The following is a 22,587-nucleotide window of genomic DNA, read 5'->3' on the forward strand; positions in this document are numbered from 1 at the left end:
TAGCAACCAACACTGCCTACGTGCTGAGAGAAGCTGCTGATGGAGGGGGGAAGGAGAAAGAGACGGGTGTGAGGAGTAAAAAAAAAAGGCTAGTACAAGTGCATACTGTACTCGCACACATATTGAACAGTCTAGTAGCAGTTCTTCTATTACACCTCAGAAATTCTCTTTTATTCAGGCCTTCTCTTGCATATTTCCCTCCGCCTCCTCCTTTCCTCCCTTTCCCCTCCTTGGTCAGGCTCCTGGCTTTTTCTTCTGTGGCCACGTATGAGGGCTGTTCAAACCAAACACAACCTGTTTCCTCTGGCGTCCCCCGGGAGCATTCTCCAACCTTTCTACTGTTGTGTTTTCTCTCCTTCTCTCTGCCTCCTATTTATTTGCAGCTGGATGTCTGTTCTCCTATCGATTGTTTTACAGAGGATATGAGTGGACTTTGTCTCTGCCCTGCTCCGCTTTAAATATAGATCCCTCTGTTCTTTAACACGTTCTCACCAACACACACACACACACACACACATCCTCTGGTTGTGAGTCAGTGTCCGGTATGAGACACAATATGTGTGTGTGTCACATATGCTGGAATCATAAAGTGATGATTATTGCTTTAAGCTGCCATGGGAGGTGTGTCGAAGGTGTGTGTGTGTCTCATTTCATCACAACTGACAAACATCATGAGAGGAAAGGAGTGAGACAGAAAAAGAGAGGGGGGAGAAATAAGGAGTGAGAAAAACAGAGAGTTTGAGCTGAAGACCGGCAGCTCTTTCCACAATGGTGTGATTGTTCATTGGATGTAGGCTGACAGAAAGAAAAAGATTGAAAAAGAGGGAGAGAGGCACTTTGGGATTGACAGACAGAGTGTGTGAGTGAGGGGGAAGGCCAGAGCACGGATCTGCTTTTTACATTTTTACACGCTCTCACCGGTTGCTCTGCTGTTGCCGTGTGTGTCACATAAAGAATACATTTGAATGAGGCACCCGAACAGGGGTCAAGGCCCCTATATCAACTATGGCTTCAGGTCACACACACATTCACACATAGGCTTGGGGAATGTGGACATACTTTACTGCTGAAATAATTATGAAATTAATTGGCAAAATGTTGGATGAACAATTTGTTAAATTACGAATATTATTTTTTTATGGCATATTTCCGACAATTTTATTTTCACATTTTGAAGACATTAAAATACTCAATTGAACCATCATAAGATATATCAGTCCGATCTGTTTCTTGTTTAACGTAATGCCTCTGAAATAAATGGTTAGAAAATGTATAATATCACATAATAAAAAAATCAACAGTACATATTATAATAAGAGACGTTATCTGTATTGCCCATCCCTAAACTGAAACACAATCACACATTCATGGCTCAACTACATTAGGTCACAGTAACCAACTTTGTGGAATGCTACAGTTGACTTTATGCAAAAGGTGTGTGTGCGTGTTTGTGTGTGCTTGCATGCGTGCGTGTGTGTTTTCTACATCATGCAGCAAGCAACACCTGAAAAGAGGGAGGGGATATTTTTAAACCAACCCCAACATGCCTCAGTTCTGAAGGCTGGAAAGAAAGGTGGTGTTAGGATTAGCTAATCAGGACAGACGAAGCATCTGTTGCCCAATCAGAGCATCTGGAACATCTGGCACCAATGAACAGCAGCTGAACTCTGACCTTACACATTTCACCGGCTGTCTATTTTTGTATTTGTTCTGCATCCCTCTCAATTAAATTCTTTATCTCTCGTCACTGACACTGACGAGTTGTTTGTTGTTTGACACGCTGGGTGTTATTGTACACCTGTACAGGTTCATCTGCTTATTATGGTGATATCACACATTCATCTCTTATCTCAGCTATCACCTGCAGCAGGGATGGGTTTGACATCTTAATCCAATAACACACTTGCTGAGTTGTACGCATCTCTGTTTATGTGTATGTGTACACCAAGGGAGGCCGACTCAACACTCCGCGTTGGTAAATGTAACGCTGTGTTTTCTTGCAGGTGCCGCATCGGGCTTGTAGGACATTTTCACATCGAATACTAAAAATTGAGGAAGGAGATAGGTAGAAGGGAACAGAAAATCAATGAGTGTTTTCAGCCACAGCCTCCTACCGTCCACACACACACAATAAATTGATGGTGGGACACCCAGTGTGGAGTACATTTTTCTATTGACTTATCAAAAGGAATAAAGGATTTTCACTACAAACCCGAACACAGCAGCATTGAGTGTCTGTCTGTCTGTCTGTCTGTCTGTCTGTCTGTCTGTCTGTGATGTGAAAGGCAGTGGATTTCATTTGCCCAGCCACAAAGCCCTAACAGGAAGCTCCACACACACACTCCCAGCACAAGCTGTTTGTGTTGGAGCTTTAATCCTGAACCTCACACAAACATCCTTCCTGCATGATGTATTTTAAGCTTGTTTACATTTTTAATTCAACTCAAAAAAATACAAACACACAGATCCAAAATCCCTCCCCTTCTCCTTTTCATTTCCCCCCCACACACAGTCCTGTGATTGACTTGTGGTTGGTAAGTGCACCACTGGACTCACTCAATGCAGCCCTAATTGACAATGGGTTGTTAAGAAGAACACACACAGAGCTCTAAAACAACCACTAATTGATTAGCCTATTAGCTTAAAGATGTCTACTCACATCCTTCCACCCTCATGTGACGTTTGCTGATGTGAACAACTGCAGCAAAGTGGTCAGTGCTACAATAACAACTGTACTTCCCTCTGTTTGACATTCATCTATGCCTTTGCCGCCTCTTACTGTTTCATCGTTAATAAATGGTACACTGTAATGTATGTCAGATGACCCCACTGCAGTATCCCTGTTCCTCATAAATCAACCACCATGTACAAACAAACAGAAATATTCACACAATCCTGCCTGCTGACAAACATCTTGCTGCGTCACAACCTTTCCTATTGTGTGCTAGAGAAAGCAGCAATTTATTCTAAATCATGTTTCTCTGGCTGACTTGCAAACAGGCAGCTTAGTAACCTACACGTAGGCAGACACACTATTTCAGTTAATGGACACATGCACTCGTCACTCATAATAGAAAGTGTCGAAAATGATATAAGCCTACATCTGTTTGGAGATACAGCCTGTTTGTGTGCAAGTAATGACAACAAAAACCAATAAATGTTATTTACCACATCATCAGATTAGTTGGCCACTCTGTATCTCTCCAAAAAAACATAATATAATAAACAAAATGTTTTATCCGTGGCAACCATGGAAGTTATTTGCAAAGACAGCCACTTCCCAGATGTGTGAAGCTGTGACAGATGCTGAAGCACCGAGCCAAAATGTACTTGAAAAATGAAACATCTGTCAAATGTTTTTAAAGACTCGGCTGCACTCCCTAATTTCCCTCTAAAATGTTTCCCATTGCCTGATTTAAAGCCTTCCATTTAAATATCATGGCGCGCTTGCTGACGGGTAAACAAGGGATGGTGATAGCTGGAAGATGTGCGCTGACTGGACCCTGTAACAGAGACAGACCTCAAAGTCTTTCACAAAGCAACGTAGCTTTCTGGTTTCAATTCTGAATAAGTGTTCTGTGAACGACGAGCGGTAGGTGATAAGCTCTTTCTCTAACTCCATTTCAGCGCGGTGTTTAACTGTTCTCATCTGTGTTAGAACATTCCTAACCCCCTTTAAATGTGTCTTACCCACTTTCTCTATATCCCTGTTTTTCAATGCGGGATCCTTTTTCTCTCTCTTTCTGCATCACAGTCACTCTGTCTCTCTCTCTCACACACACCCTCTCTCACACACACCCTCTTCCTGAGAAGTAGGAACATTCCTTGCATCAGCCAGAATCCCATATTAGAGAATCAGCACTCTGCCTGTGTGAGAAAAACAGGCTGAGAAAAAGATGGTGGTGTTCAAGTATTTATGTGCATGTGCGTGCAGGTGTGTATGTGTGTACAATATTCTCCAGAGCACATGTCAACAGGTGAGATGACAGTGTCAATGACATCTGCCTACTTAAAGTGTTTGCTTGACAACAAAGAGATTCATTGGAGGCCGACTTATGCCAGGAATGTCGCCGGAATGTTTGAGTGTGTGTAGAATGAATGGCATGTTGCTTATGTAGGTACATACCGCGAAAAATGAATGCAGTTAGATGGTATGTATGTAAGCGCTGCACCAATCAATGTTCAATCAAACTGGAGCTGCATCCTCCAAACAAAATGCTCAATTATGGTATGCCAGGGAAAGGGGAAGGTCATGAAAAGAATCAGGAAGATCAATGCATTCATCAAGATTGAGTGGATATACATCATGCATGTCTCTCTTGCTGCAGAGGAGTACAATGTAAGCCGAGGGAGGATTTACATGAATTTCCCCCATGATGCTGCAGTGTGAAAAAGCCTATTAATGTCGCCTGATCAGAGCCATAAGGTTTGATTTCCAATAAGCTGCACTGAAATTGTTGCTGAATAATCACACGGCTAATAAAGTTCAGGAAAGCTGTATTATCAAAGGAATAATACACATAAAGTAAAACATCAAATAGCCTGATAGCGCCTCCTTTACTTCGTCTAGAGACTCCGTTTTTACACCTTTGACAACTGACCTTTCGCAGATCTGGGAAACAAGACAGACATGTGTTTGCAAATATTGGAAGACAGACATGTGACGTGTGGGTGCTTTACTGGTTGATACCCTTCATTAGAGAATATCTAACAGCAGTTTGCAGGGTAATGACAGACTGTCTGTGGCTGGGAATGTCCCAGCAGACACACACAGCCCCTGGAGACGCCTCTAAAGATGGAAAAGCACACGACAACAATAATGAGGATGCACAGGTTTATCCTTTCATCTGTTCATTCCAGATAGGGGGAGACGAGTATGTGGACAAACACACGGTGGACAGAGGTAGCTCAACACAGCTGTTCAGCAGGGAGCAGTGAAGTAACTGACAGCGGGAATCGATGCAGAGGGTCGATGGACAAACGTTAAGTCCACAAGCTGACAAACACAGCAGACAGCCCTCACAATGCAGCACGGACAGAAGGCCTTTACACGGGCTGCCAAGCATAAACAGATCTCTACCGGGACAACAGCGCTAATGCCACTGCGCTGACAGCTAAAGGTGTCTGCAGTAAGGCAGGTAAAACAACAGGTAGTGGCTAACAAGAGGTGGTAAACACAGAGCCAAGTTACCCTGGATTAGTATGTTATTTAGTTTAACTGACATGTTTACTTTTAAGACCAAATTAAACACTTTGAGTAGCCTATACCCCCTTTTGATTAGAGAAGTTATTGCCTTAATGTCTGACTGAAAGCTTCCTTATCAAAAATATGTTTGCATACATTTGGGTGTGTGGATGTGCTTCAAGTGACAAAATGAAAAGGTAAACTTGGATGGAGTGGTGAAATATAACAAATCAAGATGTCACAATAGGATTTTTGGATTTGATAGGTATGGCATTGACACAGATTATATGATGCATCCTTTGACCCATAATTACTTTTGGAAGAATTGCATTTACCCCTCAATTTACAGAAGTGTGTTGACGTTTTAGTGGCTACAGACTTTACTAACATACTTAACGTTTGTTTTTCTTTAAATGTGTCACTCATCTGTTTATAAGCACTAGGAATTCCAGTTTCCCAACATAGCAATTTGAGATAACACACTCCACTACCGCTTTGTTTGCTGCTTTATCCAGCAAAGTTGAAGGTGGCAGCAGCTCTACAGAAGCAAAGGAGGGCTGTGAGGTAGGATGTTGAAAACAAGGCTTTAAAAAGGAGAAGCGGTTGTGATTAGGAAGGCCATCGTAGCTGGTGATCTTGCACTGCAGCAACAGTGGAAACATGCTGTCCATGAGGAGAGTGATATCCTGTCTTCCACATCCCTCTCCCTCCCCTTCCTGCCACCGCTGTGCTTTCCCCCTCCACTAACCTGAACGTATAGATCCGATAAGCCATCCCAGTATTTGGCTGACACTACCTAGCTAAATACATTGTGCCTGCCTGACGACAGAAACACACACACACACCGATCAACCAGTAAACAGTTAACATCTGAACGCCCCTTTTAACCACCACAATCTGCTCTCCCACCCCTGCTGCTCTCATGTCCTTGGTCGTGGGCAGGGACGACACCAATGAACTGTGATCAATGGACAAGCCTCGGCACAAATGGATCATGTAATCGCAATCTGTGTTTAAAAACCATGCACACACACACACCAACACACAGAGATTTGCAGCATGAACGGTCGGCGGTGCACACCAGCAGCAGAGACACGCAGGAGACAGAGGGGAGAGAAAACGCCCTGCCTTGTTCCATGTCGAAACCCCAGCCCTTTGGGTACTGTGCAAAACACACACATACCACCTTCACATACGCTTTTCTTTAGAGACCACATAGAGACCACATCTGGACAACAACACTGATTTCTGAGCGGGATTTTTTTTCGTGTCTTTGTTGGCCATCTGTGTGAGGCGAGCGATCACACGCTTGAAGACACGCTGGTCATGATGTTCTAGTTATGTTCGGAATTGTTGATGTATTATTGATCTTCCACGTCCACATATTGACATTAGTATCCTTAAATGGTTGGTGAAATACAAAGCAAGCGTACCCCTGATTTACGCCTGATATGAGAGGTTGAGGGTACAGAAAAACCATGCAATCAGCCAAGTCAAGGAAAACACATCATTCAGTAGGAAAACACATATTTAGCAGCATATTTCTTAAGCGTGGGATACAAATGATCACGTGGGAAGCTTTAAAAAAGGTTTACCTTTAACTTGAGTGTCATATTCGGCCACTATCTCCTTTTCCTTTCGGAATTTCGCCGGAGACGTCATGGCTGAGTTTGGAGATCAAACCGCTTGCCCCCTCGTAGCGAAGTCAATTTAGTCTCAATCAGTCCAAAAAAAAAAATAGCCTTTAACGGGGGGAATGCCACTCTCGGGTAGGTTTCGATGAGAAAAAGGAAGCACAGATGAGAGATTGCAGCTCCTCAGTGGACCCGCGGATCTGTATTGTCTCCCTGCTGCCTCTGTTCACTCCGGCGCATTGTGAGTTTGGCGCTGCTGCTGCTCTGTGTTCCCATCCGCCGCCGCGCCTCGCCGCCTCCTCAAAAAACCGGTTGTGGTGCAAACAACTTCAAGTGAAAGGAGATTCATCCCCTTCTTAAGAAACAAACAGTGGTAGTATGTCAGTCAGCGCTTCAAAAAGTTTGTTTTATATATTTGCCATTATGTGTCTCGTGGCTGTCCGTCCGCCTGTCTAAACTAAACTGCTCTCCTCTCCCCCCTCCTGAAGTGAGAGAGAGGAAGAACCGAGGGGAGATGGAGGGGCTGGCTGCTCAGTGCGCAGGACAGGCAGGGATGCACACATGGATATTATTCATTCGGCTACATAAAATAAATGTGTTGCAGGCAGTCCCCTAAGTGCATGTAACAAGTCCCATTGGGATGTGTTTTGTTTGACAATGTGATTCGATATATAAATAGCACTAATTGCAAGTTGGGGGTATTGTGGGCTATTCCTGGGTGTGTAAAGTGAGCAAAAAAGTCTAATAGCCACTTTATATATGGTTTCAGTAACATTATGGTGGCTGAGGAGAACGTGTGTCTTGCATGTGTCATTCTGCAGAATTTAAATCCGTATTACGTAAACAAAACGGCAAATAAGATAGTTAGTAATGTATAGCTAATGTTAGAAGAAATTCCCTAACCTTTGCGGATATCTATGTCAACTGATAATATAATTTGACATAACGGGAATGCATTAACCTTGTCTCGTGTTTCGACAGCGACCATTTCTCATATAAAACAGTGTTATTTAAATAGTCTATTTTAAAGGCAACCCTCCTCCTGAAAGTAAGTATCAACTTTTTGAAAATCTACGACACAGCCCCGCCCCAGTTTATAGGACATCAGTACTTCCCACACCATGATTGGCGTAACTAATTTGAATGACATGCAAGCATACTAATCGGCTTTCAGCATTTTTGAAGGTGGGCGTTTCAACTGTGTTTTATAACCAATGATATTCAGACTTTCTAATGAGGGTGGCCAATGACATCGGTTACTATGAAGTTCAGCCAATCAGAGTCAGATGTAGGATCTTTTAAAGATAGTTTCCGGAAGTCCCCTTAATACCAGGAAGTTGTAAACAAAGCTGACAGCTATTTGGTTAGCTGCTTCTACATCCAAATGGATGCTGAGCCAGTCGTTTAAAACAGCCTGGTTATTCGCCGATATCGTGCATTTAACAATAATACAGCAAACCCTTTTGTTTTAAAGATATAAAGTTTCGCGAGTATATGTATTTTCTCGCGTTGCTAAACAACCTGACTTTAGCTGCCTTCCGTTTTCTCGTTAGGAAAAGGCTAACGTTTGCACAAGGACGTCAGTGCTAGGTTAAAGCCTGCGAAGTTAACGTCAAATTGAGTATTAATATCCCGACGAATAGTGAGTAACAGCACTCTCCGGTTCTTGTTTTTTCGGCTGCATTTGCTTTCTGGGGGACAGAAAGAGCGAGAATTCGTCCATTTTGGCAGGACAACAATGTCTACATCCAACGCTAATTTCAAAAACAAGTGTGTGTCCCAGGTGAACTGCATATTCTGTGAAAGTCTGCTCTGCACAAGAGGCATGAAAGCTGTGCTTCTTGCAGACACTGAGGTTGAGCTTTTTTCGACTGATATTCCTCCCAATAGGTAAGTGCTAGTCTAGCTAGCATAGCTGCTGGCCTTTGTTTATGTCTGTTGTGTTGTTACTTGAAACGACCTGTAACAAACTGATGTCTAACTGATCATTTGGTGTTAATGGGCACAAAGCATTGACACCCAAACTATGATTTACTGTGTTTGTTGCATGGACATGTTAATTTAATGTGTGTTTTAACCTTTTATGGCTATGTTTGTTTCTCATTACACGCACCCTCCCCCCAGAACTGTTGATTTTGTGGCCAGCTGCTACTCTACTGAAAGCTGCAAATGCAAACTGAGAGACATCGCATGTCTCAAGTGGTATGTAAAGCTTTTCAATAGCCTACAGTGTTTGCTTTAAGAAGACCATCTGTTGATGTAAAATGTTGATAAGAAGCACAGCAAACAAGGTCTTCTTCCCATGTAGCAGTTTTTTTAGATGATACACATGTACTGTAGAACTGCAACTACTCAACAGTCTTACATTTAGAGTTATTAAATTACAAGGATGTAAAACTGAAAATGCAGAAATGTTTTCATAGTTGATGACCTAAACCAGAGAATATTTAGTGTTTCTACTTGACTCTAAATTAAATAGTTGCCCATCATTTTCTGTAGATGACATAACAACTGTTTTCTTATTGAGCAGATGTATTTCTAATATAAGTTTAAATAAGGGAAATTTAATCTGTAATCGCTTCATTGTATGCAACAATAAGAGGTAACATTTCGGCTTCATACACCTGTAGTTAAGGTGACATTTGGCATTCTAAAGTACAGTTTAGTGCTACAGTGAGGTGTTTTTCGCTCTTTTGTATCTAAAGCCTTTGTTGTTGTTATACACAGGGCAAAAACAAACATCTCTTAGATAATAGACACCCGCTAGTGGAGTAAGCATTTTTCAGAAATGCCCACAGTAAATTGCTGACACTTGTTCTTCTTTATTCTCTCTCCCTCCCTCCCTCCCTCTGCCAGTGGTAATGTTGTGGGATATCATGTTGTTGCTCCCTGTAAACCCTGCCTGCTCTCCTGTAACAACGGCCATTTCTGGATGTTCAACAGTGATGCTGTATCTACTCTCAACAGACTGGATGCGACAGGTTAATATAAGCTCTACTTGAAAAAAAACTGGAATTCTTCTTCCCTGTTTAGTGTGTTTAATTAGCCTTCTTCACCTTCCAATGTGTCTGCAGGTCTAAATCTGCTCCTGTGGGGAGATCTTCCTGAACTGGATGACAGTGAGAATGAAGAATCAGAAAGCCCATCAGAGGAGGAGTGTATTAGGTAGAGAGGGAAATGAACAATGTGAGAGACATGGTACGCCAACATTTGAGGTGGAGCTAAGAGTGTACAAACCATACTTGAGATAAGAGAGACATTTCATGTTTCAAAGGGTTATTTAATACTTCATGAAATCGGGCAGAGAAGGGCTGTTGCACTGCTCTGAATTCATGAAATGCTCAAACCAAGGTGCACATCTGGCCACACCCCAATCAGTGATGTCACAGCAGGTGTTTTACCTGATGGAAAACACCTGCTGTGACATCACTGATAGGGATGTGGACAGAAACACAACTTGCTCCAAAGTTAGAAACAATAGAGAAAAGTACAGCCGAAGCTTTTGGCCCAGTGTAATTTAGTGTTGAATTTCACTTTACCATTCCTTTCCCCATCACTTTACACTGTTAAAAGCACACCAGCACACAATGTCACACACGCTCTCTCCTTTCCTTTTCTCTGCACATCTGCATGGGCTGCTATAAAACATGTGGCTGAAGTAGAATGAAAATGACAGACAACTAGACTTCTTAATCTAGTGCATTCTACTTTTCATCACAGAGTCTCCCCTGAGCTCATGGTTTTGATCAAACTCATTAGAAGTTGGGGTTGTTCTCTGATAGGGCAGTGGAACCTTTTAGCAAATGCTGTGCTTTTTTGCTTTCAGTCCAATTTTCTGATGAGAAGAACACTTTCCTTCCGCCTACTTTCAGTTTAATGGCAGTTATAATCTGTACATTGAAGATGCTGTGATACGCAAAAACTCCCATAAGAGTTATGTCTTAAGGCTTGTATTCTCTCCGTGTGGCTGGGTGCTGTCTGAAAGCTGGGGTGCTTTTGGAATCCTGGATATTGGAGAAATAGCACAATGATTGAATGATATATATATATATATACAGTATATATATTTGATTTAGGTTACCTCACGATCTGACATTCTATCAGTGACATTTTGATATGCTAATACAGTGTTTGTAACCCAATCGACAGCAGCAGTACGAGTCTGACTGTAGCAGTATCTGATACTAACATACTAACGTATGCATAGGGTGTGCTTCCACATAGACCTGGAGCAGTTGCATTTTAAAGCTGAGTTTTTTTGGTAAGAGCTCAAATAAAAAAATTAAAAAACTCCTAGATAAATGATATACTGTAGGAAAGCTGGAATGGGAGCTGACGAAGATGCAGGATGTGGATCATAAGCAAAATGAAAACATTCTGAATTCTGAGTTCTGAATGAATGTTGGTGTCCATGCTCTGTTTTTTTTAACATTACTATTCAATTTCATGTAGCAGAATAATTGTAGCACCAGAGAAAATCCCCAAAGAATCATGGAACATATCATATCGAACCGACAGACTGCATCCCCTTTATAAAAAAAATGGAATGTCATTTTTGGCCAGCTTATTGAATTGCATTTCAACATTTTAAGTAATCTGTCGTGAAGTTACCCCTAAATATTGTATTGGCCTTACTGATGCTTGGATGCTGTCACTGAACCTTTGTTAATCTGTGGAGGTTGATGCTGTAAGTGAGTCTGTCGTCTCTAGCTCGGTCTGTTGTGAAAGACACAAGCTTCAACATCCCATAGTCACAAGGGACTTTACTCAAATCAGTCCTTTTTTGGCAGTGCCATCCTTCTGCTCTTGTTATTGTTTCACTGCTGTGCCCTGCTGATACTATGATGCTGTCTTAAAGTAACAGTCCTTCTGTGAGTGAATAGGATTTGCCTGCATTGCGGGCAAACATATAATTATACTTCTTACCTGAAGGAAAAGGATATAGGTATTTTTTAACTATAATTGGCCTCTGTGTTTATCTATGCGATAGCCTTTAGCTGTGGAGAAATACAAAGAAATATTGTCCAGATTTTCACTTTAAAGTCATAACTTACCGTCTGATACACTTGCACACCAAATACTGTTTATGTGGTAAACTGATAGGAAACCGTTAATCAGCTCCTTATTTATTAAATCCACAAACCAAAAATCTATAACCACATACTTCCTTTTTCGTTTACAAGCTTTGTTTACAAATGCATTGGTTTGTAATGTGCTACAGTGCTTATGTTTTGGTTCAGGTATTTCATATTTCATTTGTGTGTAGTGCTTTGTTTTGTACGTTTTAAAGGTTGGGTGTGTACAGTTTTACCTCAAGAAGGTATCACTTGTGAGCTTCCTCTGGCTAGGACAATTGTCATGATAATCATATAAACATTATTTAAATTGCTGTTTCTGACGTGAAAAACTTTTATTAACATGCCCTGCTGAAAAATGTATATTTTGGAATTGCACTGAAACTGCATTGGTAGTTTAAAAATGATTTGTTGTTTTGTATGCTTGTTAAATTAATAAACTTTTTTTTTCAAAATATCTGAAATACTCTGTAGTTTTGTTGTCTCTTTGCTGTGCTCAACAGAAAAATGATACCCATACACTTGCATACATTAACTAATGTTTTAGTTTTTACTTTACACTGCTATACAGGTCCTATAGATTTGTTTTATTGTCCCCAGGGGGAAATTCATTTTCACATCACTGTACATGAACACAATATATAAACAACAACAATAACACAGACAACAACAGATAACGACACACATGGCAGTTAAACTCAGCGAGGTCTGTCTTTTTCCAAAGTGAGCCCTTTTACATTTCGATGTTCTGTACCTACGCCGTTATCCAGTTATATGACTTGGAGAAAACGATGAACATGTAAAGTGCTTTGTTTTTCTGGCTGTAGTGAACGTAATGTTTTACATTTCAACTGTATGTACGAGTCGTAAACGGTGTATGTAAAACATGTTGTGCATTTTAGAAATTAACATATTTATCTTATTTGAATATATTCTGATTTGGAATTTACAACACTTTGGCGTTATTTGAAAAATAGGAATCACACAAGTTGGAAACAATCCTACGGAGCAACTAATATTATTTGAGCCACTAATATTATTTGTTTAGTCTAACTGTGCAGAAATACCTGGTTTAGACATACTGAATACACATGCAAAGGAGCATTCCAATTTTGATTTAGAATTTGAATATCAACGTTATGAATTAAGCTTTGAACCTTTAAACAATTTGGTACAGCCCTGCTTACATTGACACATGACCCTCTGTTCTTGTGTACTTGTTTACAGTTTTCCCACCAAGAAGGCATATTGACTTTAGATGTATCCTTCTTTACAGGTTACAATTTGAGGAGATAATCAGCTCTGCGTAGAAAAAGTAACTTGGATACGTGTCAGAAATCAAGAAAACTATAGGTCTACTTATCAGTAATTCGAGATTTTAAAAGAATTATGAACCACATGTGCACCAAGAAAGCAAGCAAAAAAAATGAATCTGACTGAAGTTCAGTAAATTAGTTTTTGCATACCTCCTTCGCAAGAATTCTCTGCTGCTGTTAGGACATGTGCAGGGCAATTTAGGTAGTGAAGGCAAAAAGCATGAAACAATGTGTTTCTATCTTATTTCACTTAAAGTCACTTTGCTTCAACATGGGTTACTCCTATAAGAATATTTTTTTATACTGAATGCAGAATGTTGTTGAATGTGAGCATAACACTCAGACAAAAAACAAAGAAGTATTTCATGTAATATGTTTCCTCTCTGCCCCAGTGAGAGCTTCGTTTGTCATGTAGAGACGTATCTTACTGAACAACATGCTAATACAAGTCCAACAGATTACATCCTGTCACACCGGCACTCAAGTACAGGAAACAACCACAAAAGGCAGCCCGATATTCTAGATGGTTATTGTCAACCAAATATGACAGGATGAATAATCTGCTCTTTTCAAAGTACACACATGCACAAAACGTGGATCAGCTCGGACAGTGTGGAAAGGTTAGTATAGTCTGGAAGACAAATTGTTCTGAAGGTAAACACGCCACAAATAATAGTTCAGAACCACTGTGTTTTGGACTTGATGGAATTGCCAATTTATTGACACCCAAAGAGTTTACAACTGTTTTTTATTTGAATTTGTATGTAGAGTTTCAAACCCCCATTCTGTATGAATTATATTTTTGTATCATTGATTATTTAATTATTCCCCCTGTTATGCTTCTAATACGTATTTAAATGAAACAGCCAAAAAGGGGAACTTCCTCCTTTGCTTGCAACCTGGGACAATGAGACCCTTTGGAGGGACGTCGATATTACTGGTTTATCGCAGGGATGTAATCCACTTTGCATTTTATTTGTAATTGTTCTGTTTTCAAGCCTAATCTCCTGATTGCTTTCTCTGATAGAAACAACGGCTTAATGTTATTGGTGTAACAGATGAGTTTTGAGCTGAGCAGGAAACCAGGCAGACAGGTATGAAGCTAATGTGGCAGCTGTTTGAGTGAGCTGTGTGAAAAGTGGACAGGTGTTTTAAACACAGCAGCTACAAGCTTGGCAGGTGTGAACTGTTTTACATAAACAACTGCCAGGTGAGTATAGAAGCAGAGTGAGGATAGGAGGTCCTCTACTTGGGAACAGCTACAATGAAGCAGGGCTCTATTTATCATTATTGTTTTTAAATGACTTAATGCTTACACAATTTTGATCTTATTAAGCAAACATGAAAATGGGCCTTTTTCCTGGCAGCTTTCTGACATGTGGGGAAGCGCAAATGACATTAATGACGACCTTGTCCCATTAAAATGCAGCGTGAAATTCAATGAATGTCATTCATTACTCCTTTTCCTGGCATGACCCTGGTCAAAAAAGCCCTGACCACATTAAAGGCAAGTGCCTCAGGAATAGGTCAAATAAAGAGCATATTGCTTAGTGAAAAAACACTCAAGTAGTAGTTTAATTAAAAAAATGTATTTCAAATCTTTCCAAATTATAAAATAACAATTTTTTTCTGATCTGTCCAAATACTTACTCATTCACTTCTGAGATGTGTGTTACAATTGATTCACAATGTGAAAAAGAAAGGTCATATCTGTCGTTTTGGTATATGAGGACATGTCAGAGTAGAAATAACATGACATTTTGTTATATGGAAATGTTTGAATTAAATCAAATCATTTTCTTAAAGTCTCTGCACATCAGCCGCAGGTACTTTTAATACTGGAAGATTGGAAACCCCCCAAATCAAATCTGAAGTGTTATGCTCTCATGTTTTATGCCCTTTTGCGTTTGTGGAAAAATCATAAAGAGCACTCTGGTGCACTCTGTTGGATATGTGGTGATACTACATTATTTATACACACTTGGGCAACTTACATTTTTTATAAATTGTTATGACACAACATTGCACACATAAAGCCCTACCACCAAATTATTTTAGATTATGATAAACGTTTACAATATATACATTTAAATAATCCTTTCGTAGCAAAAGTTGTACATGTCACACATTTGTTCTGACTGTATTTGTCACAAAATGTATCCCCTCTCTATATTCAGAGAGGATTCCCTACCATCAAGTGTTTGATTTTAAAGATATTTTAGATCCTGCCTAATAACCTGGTTGAAAACAGAGAATTTCCTCTCTCTTAAGTCAAGTTATGACGAGTCACTGACATTTGTTTTTGCTTTTTATTTCACATCAGGCAGAATCAAGTCAAGAGACAGGTGTTATCTGCCGTCATTGCTCCAGGAGCCAACAAGCTGCCTCTCTTCTTTTTTGACTTTTTATCCGATGGCTTCTGTACGGTGGACTTGCCTTCTTCTCTGATCCCTGTCCTCTTTTTTCAGCATCTGCTTAAGTGAGGCATTCTCCTCCTCTGCTCTTTTCAGTGCAGCCATCATCTCTCCATTGAGCTTCTGCTGCCCCAGCTGTGCGAGGTTGGATGCTTAGATTTTCTGAAGCTCCTTCTCAAAGTCCAGGGCCTCCAGAGCTTTGAGATCAGTCACCTCCTCCATCAGATGGTGTTTGGCCCTCAGCTCCTGGGGTTTCACTTCATGCCACATGGTGTTTCTGTGTCCCCGCACAGTCGCTGGTGTTTACTTTTGTTTTGCTGGTTCTCAATGCTAATTTTTCCCCGTCTGACAACTCTCTGGTTTGCTGCTGCTTGCATCGTTGCTGTTTAGCAGCTGAGTGACTGAGAATACTGCATGTGTTTGTCAGTAAAACATTTATTTTGCTTCACGAGATAAAAGGCTGATAGATGCTTTACTTATCAATAAACATTTCCATCTCAATTGATGATGGTTGGTTTGGTGGTTGGTTTAACATATAATAAAATCATTATTTGGACTGAAAACAAGAATGAACTAGTTAAGCAGTGCTGCACTAAATGTAGATTTAATAAGAGTGTTACAAGTGTGCTTGGACAACAAATAATAATTGAAAAATGATTGTCTGAGACACAAATCGTCAGATTTTAGTTGCACAATTTCTCTCCCACATGATCTCAGTAGAACTGTTGTATTGTCTGTATTGAGACATGAGAGGTCTCTCTTCACATTACATTACAGCCACACTTTACTGCTACCTTTATTTTGATTTGATTTGACCTTTTTCTCATGTATTTGTATGAATCCTCCTCTCAGATATTAAGTAAGGGAGACACCTTTAAATACAGCTGGTTTTAAACGCCTCACATTCAGCTTTTGTATGTTCTTATCACTATGGTACGGTCAGGGCCACTTGCACAGTGGGGATCTGTCAAGAAATAAAGATGTTCTGATATATTTATGAAACATGTCAACCTTTCATTTTCCTGTGATTCAAGCCACAGTGATTTAGGTGAACACTGGTTGTCTTGGTTACATGTGACCAAACATCTTGGTCTTCTGCTCAAAATTATGAAGTAATTATAATCACCTTATGAGATCATTTATAATTAAATTTTAAATTATTTACAGATTATCTAGAGTTAACCTCAGGTGTCCTTCAGGTACAAATAAATACCTGAAAAAGGAAAATGAGATTCCAGCCAAGAACTATTGCTAAAGCAGTGGTGATGAGTCAATAGTCAAAAAGTAAGTACAGCTTAGATAAATGTATCTTATATAAACATCACAGTAGCATTAGAGTTATAACACATTTATTTTTGTATTTAGTAAATTGTGTAATTCTTTTTATTTTGTATCTTTAATATTTGTTTCAGTTTTTTATGCATACTTCTTGTTAAACATTAAGCTGTCTTTGGCTCTTTTTCCACTGGAACAAATGTTAATGTCCCCTCTGTGGGACGAATAAAGGTATTCTGATTCTGGTTATGCACAACACGTCTACAGGCTTTAGATAGTAATACACATCCACAAAGACTTCCAAGAAAGAAATACTACAGTGATTTCCACAAACATTCATTCACAGATGCAACCTTAAATATGTTTACAAAATGCAGGTAGGTTTGAAAATAATACAATTGTGCTATTTTATACAGTGTTGTACACATAGTTTTGCTGTTTTAACAGAGATCATCCAAATTAGGTTTTGCGTAATGGTTTTTGGAGCCAAGGCAGAACGTATAAAAGTTAGCGCTGAGCTTCAGTCTGCAATGTTCAAAACAACAGATAGAGCCAGAAATCTAGGTGCAGTCATGGACTCTGACCTGAGTTTCAACAGTCACATTAAAACAGTTACTAAATCTGACTACTATCACCTAAAGAATATATCTAGGATTAAAAGACTTATGTCACAGCAGGATTTGGAAAACTTGTTCATGCTTTTATCTTCAGTAGACTCGACTACTGCAATGGTGTCTTCACAGGTCTCACTAAAAAATCCATTAGAAAGCTGCAGCTGATTCAGAACGCCGCTGCTCGAGTCCTCACTGACACTAAGAAAGTGGATCACATCAGTCCAGTTCTGAAGTCCTTACACTGGCTTCCTGTGTGTCAAAGAATAGATTTCAAAATACTGCTGCTGGTTTATAAAGCTTTGAATGGTTTAGGCCCAAAATACATGTCTGACCTACTGCTAAATTATGAACCATCCAGAACTCTCAGGTCTTCAGGGACTGGTCAGCTTTCTGTCCCCAGAGTCAGAACTAAACATGGAGAAGCAGCGTTCAGTTATTATGCTCCAAATATCTGGAACAAACTCCCAGAAACCTGCAGGTCCACTACAACTCTTACTACTTTTAAATCCAGGCTGAAGACTTTTCTTTTTGCCGCTGCTTTTAATTGAACTATTCATATCTTAAACTGCACTGTAACTTTTATCCATGTATTTTTTCTTTAAATGTTTATTTTATTATCTTTCCTTTTTAATGACTGATTTTAAATGCCATTTTCTTAATGTCTTTCATTTTTTGTAAAGCACTTTGAATTGCCTTGTGTTGAAAGGTGCTATATAAATAAACTTGCCTTGCCTTGCCTTGCCTAATGCAAACTGTGCGGGTGTCTTAAACTCATATTAAGAAAAATTCTCCAATCGTTAAACCATCTATTCATTAAGGTGATATTGCCTGAATATTAACTCACAGATTAAACATAAGCAATGTATGTGTTTTCAAGTTCATAACCATTAAAAGAGTGTTGCCTGTTTTGCTGTGATGTTGACAGAATAACATATTCAAACAAACCAATGATACAAATGTTTCTGGTGTTCTTGTGGCCTATTAATGATTTAAGTTTTGCTCATCAAGCAACATTCAGAATTCTCCTGGGCTCCAAACATAATAATAGTCAACATGTTACCAGTATTGCATGATGAAAACAACTTGAAAAATGCTTTGTTTTATTTAAATTAGAGTCCAGGGACGTTGCACAGCCAACATTTATTTGCGTTCCTGACACTAGATGGTGCAGTTGTACCATTAATTGAGACAACCATCAGACGATCTTGGTTGAATAACAGCTATATAACTCCTCATTGTAAAAGAAACACACAGCATAAAGATGAACTAAAATACATGTAAGAATTGCATGTTTATATTTGTTGTCACTTATAGAGGTGTTATTATTTCTGGAATGACAGAAAGCCTTAAAGTAAAACACCTCTTTTTTTTTATTTTTATCAATGCCTAAAATAAAAAGACAAGAATAGATGTAGTGTAGTCTGTGCATTTTTCCATCCAATAAGCTGCTGTTACAGAGGTCGGTCATTTTACAAAGACTGAACTATTTTCCTTTCGCATAAATAATTTAAAGTAGAGGCCATTATTATACTTGCTAGGACAAATGAAGAAGATTTCCATCAAATTAGCGGTCACCTTGATCATCAGAGGGAACAGAATATCTTATACATCTTATAAGAGGTTCATAAAAGCTCTGCAGTCTGTCATGGTCATCTCCTGATAATAGACCTAAAAGGCTAGGCTAATGTCCAGCTTTGCCTGATTATGCATATTAATGACACCTCAAGAATTCATCACAAAAACCTTTCTTCAGTGGGTGAGGAGGGCAAACGGTAATAAATGGTTGAATTTATTCACTTTGGGAATAATTTCTTTAATCAGGAGAGGAAACTTTCCTGAGACTGGTTCATGAATTCTTAAATAATTCTACTAAATCAATCGAATATGATCACTAAACCACAAAAAAACATATCCTTTAGGAACTAATCAGCCCATAAACTTGAGAACATTAGCTTTATAATTAAGAAAAACAATTGCTTTTCCATGCATATAGTCTGGGGAAACAGAACTGCAGGTGCCATACTCAACGGCAGGTTTTTAACAACCGGGCTGCCTACTGGCCCAGCATTATACTCTGAGGCAAGCTGCACTGGGCTTTTGTTGAAGTGCTCGAGATAACACAAAGAAAACTTCAAACAGGCTTCTTATTGTGTTCTATTCTTCTGGGCAAGCTGATTACAGTTAAGGATAAAAGTTGTTCCCATACAGTAAACTAATGCGGGGAATCAGAGAGCACTAATTAAGTCATGGGGGATGGATGTGTTCCCCAACGCCCCGACCATGGGGGTTTAGTGGGAACTTTACAGCCCAACAGCATTCAGCATCAAACGTGTTTATTGTCAGCCGAATGTCCGGTTGAGGCATGAACCGCTGGATCTGCAAAGCCACATGGGAAAAAAGAGCAAAAGCTGCAGCTTCTTAGCCTGAGTGCTGATAGGCTTGAGTATTCTCCCTTTTTCCTCCCTCCATCTCACTGCCCCTAGCACAGCTTAGAAAGTTGCACCAAATGCCATCTTTGTCTGAAGAAATCAAAGCCACTGACTGTGTATCACAACAGAAATTGTCTCGTTTTTTATATTGTCACAGAAGTTGTGTAAAGTATCGATTAAAAACCTAATAACATGTAAAATATGTTGACATAATGAAAGCGACCGCGAAATTCCAAACTCTGCTGGGTCTTAACCTTTTGATTTCACCTTAATATGTCTGGAGACCATGAACAAAAAATCTGATTTTAGTTTAACTTGGTCTTATTTTCCTCTGTGCAATGAGAATTAGAAAGGAAGAACCTTGTTTTATGTCAGTGGCACCATGTCAAATTTCCAAGCGCAAACCTTTGTCGATTTAATAGAACTTACATTACTAACTATAAGGTGGAGATGTTTCATATTTCACTATCAAAGATCTGAATAAAAGCATCATCAAGATTGTCTGCTCTGTGACCTCAGTGGAAACTGAAAAGACTGAACACGTACAAATGTTTCTATTGCTGTGTGTGTGTACTAAATGTGTGTGATTGTGTCTTTGTATCAGTAATTCACATCACTTACTACACACACACACACACACACACACACACACACAGACACACACACACACACACACAACACACACACACACAACACACACACACACACACACACACACACACACACACACACACACACACACACACACACACACACACACACACACACACACACACACACATGCACTGAGTTTAAAGTGCGTCCTTTCATGTTGCTGGTTTTGTAATGTGTCCTTGTGTTAGCCTGGCCTTTCTGCGCTTTTTTATTTCTTGCACGCATTATTCTTGGATATTTCCTGTTTGCCAGCCTTTTATTCCAGCCTGGCACATCTTTTATATATTTTATCTGATATGACGTCCTGTGAAAGCCTCCCCTTTCAGGATTCATCCAACATTAATTCCTGCATGAAAAAAAGATATTCAAACACACTTGTACACATGCTGCTGCTTGTTTTTTTTTCAAACCCTGTTTATCTGATTAAATTCCACAGTCTTTGTTTTATTAATGAGACAGATATTCAACTACAGATGTATTCTTTGTGCATCCTAAATCAAATTATGTATAAATGAACAGCTTCTGGAGCGTGGTGAAGTCAGCTGGGAGATTAATAAAATCTGTTTAAACAAAATGTTGCTGTGTTTTCTTTTCTAATACAAGTGTAGTGATGTCTTTTAAGATTTAGTTTTGTTGTGTTGTTCACACACACACATATTTGCACACGCTTTTGCAGACACGTGCTTTTTTGTATCACCTTTTCTCGTTATTGGGAGGGCCTGTCCTACTGCTTGTAGCCACCTGCAAATTACAATTTAGTACTCCAAGAGTTAAGACTGTGTTCTTTCAGCCCATTGTGTGTGTGTTTGGTGTGTGTGTTTACGTGTGTTTGCTAGTGTGTGTGTGTGTGTCGGGGGAGGGGTAGAGAGAGTCTGGCAGAAAACCTTTAATCCGGGTGCTGTCAGGCCCAAACCCGGCTTGACGTCCCATTGATGTGGAACAGAACAAAACACAGGGCCCCTTGCTAAGCTCCCACTAGCTCACTCACCCGCGCACAAACACACACACACACACACACACACACACAGACACACACACACACACACACACAACACACACACACACACACACACAACACACACACACACACACACACACACACAACACACACACACACACACACACACACACACACACACACACACACACACACACACACACACACACACACACACACACACACACACACTGGGCCCCTCTCTAAAGCCCTAGCCTGGGCCCCTGCTCCCTAACTGGGAAGGGCATTCCTCAGCCTATGCACTGGCGTGTGCATATACACTAACTCACTCACTCTCTGCCTTCTCTGCCACACACACACACACACACACACACACACACACACACACACACACACACACACACACACACACACACACACACACACACACACACACACACACACACTTTAACTCTTTAAGTGCTGTGTTGTAATTTGCAGGTGGCGAGAGCGTGAAGGTCTGTCTCTCACTCATATAGGGTATGTGTCCCTTCATTTCCATATAGAACCCTGGGTGTCTATGTTCCTCTGTTTGACACACACATACACCCACCCACCCACCCACCCACACACACACACACACACACACACACACACACACACACACACACACACACACACACACACACACACATTTATCATAAGTTTGTGAGATGCTGGGATACAGTTAACAGGAGCCAGATGCTCGAGTGTGTGTTGGCAGTAATGAAAGTGTGTATCCGTGGTGACCACAAACAATTATTATTGTCCTGCTGTTTGGACAGCTCCTGGCCCGTATCCGCTCTGTTTACTATTAGCTTAAAGAAGGAGAAACAGAAAGAAGGAGACAGAAAGCAGAGCGAAAAGGAGAGCTGCAGATGGATGTCTGAGCGGATGCAAAAAGCGACTGATATTAGAATAAACATGTGTGTGAGCTAATGGTCCTGAGCTGTAAAGTTTATTTGGATGTTGTTCACTCGGTGGCCAGGAGGTGGCGGTGTGGGCAGCAGTTAGT

The 22,587-nt window shown here is 40.1% G+C and overlaps 2 protein-coding genes across 5 annotated transcripts in view; one reads left to right on the forward strand and one right to left on the reverse strand.

Moving 5' to 3' along the window:
- Positions 1-7,300, reverse strand: part of srgap2 (SLIT-ROBO Rho GTPase activating protein 2) — a 54,423-nt gene extending 47,123 nt beyond the window's left edge. For 2 of the 4 annotated variants that reach the window (XM_034134890.1, XM_034134889.1), the window contains exon 1: positions 6,781-7,297. In XM_034134890.1, coding sequence (XP_033990781.1) covers positions 6,781-6,847 — 67 coding nt within the window. In that variant the 5' untranslated portion in view covers positions 6,848-7,297. Of the gene's footprint in view, positions 1-6,780 lie in introns of all 4 variants that reach the window. The other 2 variants (XM_034134892.1, XM_034134893.1) reach the window with 2 other exon arrangements.
- Positions 7,301-8,163: 863 nt separating this feature from the next.
- fam72a (family with sequence similarity 72 member A) lies at positions 8,164-12,351 on the forward strand. Its single transcript, XM_034134894.1, has 4 exons — positions 8,164-8,709; positions 8,944-9,021; positions 9,676-9,800; positions 9,894-12,351. Exons 1-4 carry the CDS (start codon positions 8,558-8,560, stop codon positions 9,986-9,988), a joined length of 450 nt encoding a protein of 149 aa, XP_033990785.1. The 5' UTR covers positions 8,164-8,557; the 3' UTR covers positions 9,989-12,351.
- Positions 12,352-22,587: the final 10,236 nt, after the last annotated feature.

This window comes from Trematomus bernacchii, unplaced genomic scaffold (genome assembly GCF_902827165.1).
Source record: "Trematomus bernacchii unplaced genomic scaffold, fTreBer1.1, whole genome shotgun sequence".
Lineage (NCBI taxonomy): Eukaryota > Metazoa > Chordata > Actinopteri > Perciformes > Nototheniidae > Trematomus > Trematomus bernacchii.

Excerpts from the sequence above, each read along its gene's own strand:
- fam72a (XM_034134894.1), top strand. The coding sequence starts at position 8,558 with ATGTCTACATCCAACGCTAATTTCAAAAACAAGTGTGTGTCCCAGGTG. Across the intron at positions 8,710-8,943 it reads ACTGATATTCCTCCCAATAG|AACTGTTGATTTTGTGGCCA; the intron begins GTAAGTGCTAGT and ends CCCTCCCCCCAG. Across the intron at positions 9,022-9,675 it reads GACATCGCATGTCTCAAGTG|TGGTAATGTTGTGGGATATC; the intron begins GTATGTAAAGCT and ends TCCCTCTGCCAG.